Source organism: Myotis davidii, unplaced genomic scaffold, assembly GCF_000327345.1.
Source record: "Myotis davidii unplaced genomic scaffold, ASM32734v1 scaffold546, whole genome shotgun sequence".
Classification (NCBI taxonomy): Eukaryota; Metazoa; Chordata; class Mammalia; order Chiroptera; family Vespertilionidae; genus Myotis; species Myotis davidii.
In genome coordinates this window covers 187222-192649 of record NW_006297836.1, presented here as the reverse complement: position 1 = coordinate 192649, position 5428 = coordinate 187222, and the positions used below count along the sequence as shown (strand labels likewise).

General features: G+C 43.6%; 1 protein-coding gene across 2 annotated transcripts in view; it reads right to left on the bottom strand.

Annotated features, from left to right (window-relative positions):
• DKC1 (dyskeratosis congenita 1, dyskerin) overlaps window positions 1-5428 on the bottom strand; it is a 14321-nt gene that overhangs the window by 4605 nt on the left and 4288 nt on the right. For both annotated transcript variants that reach the window (XM_006773686.2, XM_015570454.1), the window contains exons 6-10: window positions 4869-4933; window positions 4356-4482; window positions 3586-3716; window positions 2674-2817; window positions 695-815 (exon numbers count right to left, since the gene is read on the bottom strand). In XM_006773686.2, coding sequence (XP_006773749.1) covers window positions 695-815; window positions 2674-2817; window positions 3586-3716; window positions 4356-4482; window positions 4869-4933 — 588 coding nt within the window. The remainder of the gene's footprint in view (window positions 1-694; window positions 816-2673; window positions 2818-3585; window positions 3717-4355; window positions 4483-4868; window positions 4934-5428) is intronic.

The window sequence follows — 5428 nt, the reverse complement described above, 5'->3', positions numbered from 1 at the left end:
GGGGTGTGCAGAAGGCAGCTGATCGATGTTTCTCTTAGATGTTTCTAGCTCTCTATCTCTCTCCTTTCCTCTCTGTGGAAAATCAATAAAATAAAATAAGACATAAAAAAAAAATAAAAGCCCTAACCGGCTTGGCTCAGTGGATAGAGCATCGGCCTTCGGACTCAAGGGTCCCGGGTTTGATTCCGGTCAAGGGCATGTACCTTGGTTGCGGACACATCCCAAGTGGGGAGGTGTGCAGGAGGAGGCAGCTGATCGATGTTTCTCTCTCATCGATGTTTTTAACTCTCTATCCCTCTCCCTTCCTCTCTGTGAAAAATCAATAAAATATATTTAAAAAAATAAAAGCTCTACTGCCTTGAGGTTCCTTCGCTAAAGATATACATATGGACATATAGACAAGAAGTGGAATAAAGGCTCTTCATTGATAACCACAGATACTTATTCCCGTTCCTCAGGATGTCCCCTCTTCTCATTAGAGAACCAAGCTGCTGAGACATGGCCTCTAATAGCAGCCAGAGGGATAAGGGAAACCCCATCTACCTCCTCCTCGCTTGTGTCTGTCTGCCCTTTGCTGGGACCACACCTACAGACCCTTGGCAATACAGTGAGATCAAACCGAGGGACCAGGATCTGAGGACCTGCTCTTCGGGAGCCTGGCTAGGATGGTGGTGGAGGGAGAGCTTCCCCTTACCTATGCAGATAGCTTCCCCTTTGGTGGTGATGACCACGATCTCCTGGTTGACTTCAATGCCGTCCTCATATCGCAGCACACCTGGAAGCATGATCTTGGCCCCATAGCAGATTGCGTTCACCTACAAGGATGACATCACCCCTGAGAGCCACTGCCTTCACCCCACACCAGAGCCAAAGGGGAGGGGGCCCGTGGGCATCTCCCCACATGTGAAATGGGGCCAAGGATAGTCATTATCTGCAATGAGCATGTAGAGACTCTGAATAACAACCACTCACCACACACTAGGACTTTAAACAGCAACTCCTCTATTTCTGTGGAACTTAAGGATGTTTTCATTTTAAATCAATGCCTAGCCTTAGTTTCCCTTAATTGCTCTTCTGCTCCTTTAATGAGAAAACCTTAACAGAACTAGGAGACCTATTAGATCTACTGGGAGATTTGGGTAGTGACAGGTTCCTGGAGTAACTTGCAAGCAAGATTACCAAGACCTATTGAACCAACTACCCACAGGTTTTGGCTAACTTATAGGCCTACAGGTACGTGTTAAGGCCACCTCTCCCTGCGTTCAATGGCACTTAATGCATCCCGCTCCACCTGCCTTGTCCTATCTAGATCTTTTCTGTTAATGATCATGGGTTCAATTCCCAGTCAAGGGTACATACCTCGGTTGCAAACTTGACCTCTGGCCCCAGTCAGGGCGCATGCAGGAGAGGCAACCAATTGATGTGTCCCTCTCACATCGACATTTCTCTCTCCCCATTCTTCCTCCACACCACTCTCAAAGGAAAAAAAATCATGGAGCCGAAACCGATTTGGCTCAGTGGATAGAGCGTCGACCTGCGGACTGAAAGGTCCCGGGTTCGATTCCGGTCAAGGGCATGTACCTGGGTTGTGGGGCACTTCCCCGGTGGGGGATGTACAGGAGGCAGCTGATTGATGTTTCTCTCTCATCGATGTTTCTAACTCTCTATCTCTCTCTCTTCCTCTCTGTAAAAAATCAATAAAAATATATTTTAAAAAAATCATGGAAAAAATATCAGGTGATGATTTTTAAAAAAATTCTATTTAACAGGTTTTGAATATGAATGATAAACCTCAAATCACTCAAGACAGAAATTTATGTTCTTCAAAGTCAGAAAATTGTTTTATTACTACATAATGTTGGACAAAAACTTGGTTATGCAAGCTGGGCACAAAGACAATCTTAATTTATAAAAGGCTATTCTCTATTAGAAATAAAAAGGCTATTTTAAAAATTCTGGACTACTTGGAAGAGAAATAACTTCTCTTTGAAACTCTAGTCTCAACTTTTTATCCCCATCAAAACAACCTTTTCGACCTAACCGGTTTGGCTCAGTGGATAGAGCGCTGGCCTGCGGACTCAAGGGTCCCAGGTTCGATTCTGGTCAAGGGCATGTACCTTGGTTGCGGGCACATCCCCAGTAAGGGGTGTGCGGGAGGCAGCTCATCGATGTTTCTCTCTCATCGATGTTTCTAACTATCCCTCTCCCTTCCTCTCTGTAAAAAAATCAATAAAATATATTGCAGCGATTTAAATAAGATCCATTTATTACACACATGCAGAACTACCAGGTTATGGGAAAGCAAATTCCATGTACCACTGATAGTCTATTTCTTGAACCAAGTTAGTTTGGGAAAACTCTTAGGTAAATGTTTAATTAATTTGCGTTATTTAAAAATACCATTAGACCTAACATTAAACTTTTACTTTAATTCAGTATATTTGGTTCTGATTTAATAAAAAAGTTAATCATAAATGCATAAATGCTTCATTAAAAAAAAAGGAAGAACCCAGTGTCCAACCTAAACAACAAAACGAAAAGCAGAAACCCCATGGAATTTAAGTTAACGTCACGTTTCACCTCTTTAAATAGAAAACGTTTTCAGAACATGGACCACATCTCAGCTGTGAAGTCACGTTTTGTCCAAACATGGACTTGAAACGCAGAACTTACTGCGCTGTCTTTCATAACCAGCCGTTTATGAGATGTCAACAGCTTTTCCAGAGGGTAAACAACTCGCCGCAGGTAACTCTCATCTTTGTGGTTATCGTACAGCCACTGGGCATCTAGCACGTCATGCATTGTCACCATGTGGTCCTGAAAAGCAGCCATGTGTGAAAATTAGTCATTGTCAATGTATCTCAAGTAGCACAACAGACACCAAACTTCCAAAGGCGGAATGAATCGAGTTGTCTGCTAATCCATGCTCATTAGTCTTCGGTCCCTTCAGAACCTTGTCTCTCTTGGATACCTTTAACCTGCTGATGCACAGTAGGTCCTCAGGTTACGTCAGAGATCCGTTCCTACGGCGCGACAAAACGCGATTTTTGCCGTTAAGTCGGAACCCACCTACATAAGCACATAGTCACTCACATGGAGCACATACACAGCAATATATCAAGTGAAACAGTAAAAAAAATTTCTTTATAAATAAATGGGAGATGGCGATGTAACCACGAAACGACATGTGCTGAGTTTGACGTAACCCGAGGATTGTCTGTACTTCCATCTGAGCAAGCATTTTTGTAGGCTGGGAGGTAAGTGAATAGAACAACGTTTTCTATCCGGTCATCTCCCCTAGCCTGTGTTTCAATGTCCCAAAGTTTAATTACCAGAACAGGGAACTGTCCTGAACTGAGCTCAACACTTTGGAAATTGCCTTTTCCAGGCTGTGAAGCAGGTGGTGTTCCACCAGGGGCTAGAATATACAGGGTGGGGCAAAAGTTGGTTTATAGTTGTGTGGAAAATAATACAATAATTACTAAATAATAAACTGTTTCATCTACTCACAACTGTAGACCTACTTATGCCCCACCCTGTATTAAGTACCAGCTTTAAAACTGTTAGGCCCTTGATCGTGTATACCTTCTCACTCATGACTCCAGAACGAATCCGCCGAAGTTCCTGCATCTGACCGCCAACTCCCAGTAACAAACCAAGGTGTACACACAGCGTCCGAATGTAGGTGCCGGCCTCACAACTCACCCAAAAGATTCCTAAGATGCACACACACACAAAAGTAGCCCACATTTTCCGGAGTAAACACACCACCAGTTGAGAAACCCAGAGTTATTCTCTATCTGAGCCAGAGAGACTAAAGACAGACACAGGCCAGGACTGCACCATGTTCTAAACTAGTGACGGCGAACCTATGACACACATGTCAGAGGTGACACGCGAACTTTTGGTTGATTTCTCATTGTTAAATGGCATTTAAATATATAAGATAAATATCAAAAATGTAAGTCTTTGTTTTACGATGGTTGCAAATATCAAAAAATTTCTATGTGACACGGCACCACAGTCAAGTTAGGGTTATAAATAAATAAGATCCGTTTATTATACACATGCAGAACTACCAGGTTATGGGAAAGCAAATTCCATGTACCACTGATAGTCTATTTCTGAACCAAGTTAGTTTGGGAAAACTCTTAGGTAAATGTTTAATTTGCGTTATTTAAAAATACCATTAGACCTAGCACAGTCCATGCTGACACGCCAAGCTCAAAAGGTTCGCCATCACTGTACTAAACTAAGGACATCTACTTTGAATTAACAGAGTATAATTCTCAAGAATCCATTTCTACCCACGCATGGCCTGTTAACTGAACTCCTGCAAAGGTCTAGTGACCCACCTAATCTTCTTTCAGGATCATACTCAACCATTTTGCTCTCGTAGATGGTCCGCACTCGGAGTTGCCTCTTTACTGCAGCAATAAGTGGGGGGCGCTGGAATAAGGCGCCTGTCAGAGTTTCTAGGGCCTGAGAATAAGCACAAACCAAAATGACGACTCGTATTGCATAGACTCTCCAATAACATCAAAGGGCATTATTTGGGGGAGTGGAAGGACACAACTGAAACACACAAGATTCCTGTCAATCATTTAAGGTCTAAAATGCCCTTTCAAATTTTTGCTTCTTTCTTCAACTACACAGGGATGGCTCAGTGCTGAAGCGGAACTCTCTCCTCAGAAGGGACATGGCCGGAAGTGCCCCTGCCACCTGTAGTCACCAGTCCAGGCTGTGATGGGCAGCTTGCTCAAAAGGGCACGAGAGAGGCCAGCCAGGAAAGCTGACCTGTCTCCACATGCCTAGGGGCTTCAGAGATCCAAGTCACCAAAAGATGCCCTCCCTAGAATTACACTTACCCTAGCAAGCTGAGTCCCCCCTTCAATAGCATTGTGCAGCCGGACAATTCCCACATACTCTTTGCCTGAAAAATGACAAAAGAGTAGTCAGGTGTGGCCACTGACTTTTCTGTATTTTTTATATACTCCTATCTCATCGCTCCTATTTTGTGCAGCAGGAAAAGCAGGCAACTGGACCTTCTGTTTCTGTAAAATTTGCATTAAGACCGATTTCCTGGGGCAAGTGTGGGTAAGGGATGCAGACACAATCTCTCACTCCCTGGGAGTTCAACGTGCTGACAAGGATAGTTGGAGAACCCGGTGTAGAGCCTGCAAACCGAGAAAAACTCTGCAAAGTCAAGGTGGAGAATCTTCACAGATGAAAATGAGGGAAGGGTAGCCCTTGCTGCTTTGGCTCAGTGGATAGAGCAGGGGTAGGCAAACTTTTTGACTCGAGGGCCACAATGGGTTCTCAAACTGGACCAGAGGGCTGGAACAAAAGCATGGATGGAGTGTTTGTGTGAACTAATATAAATTCAAAGTAAACATCATTACATAAAAGGGTACGGTCTTTTTTTTTT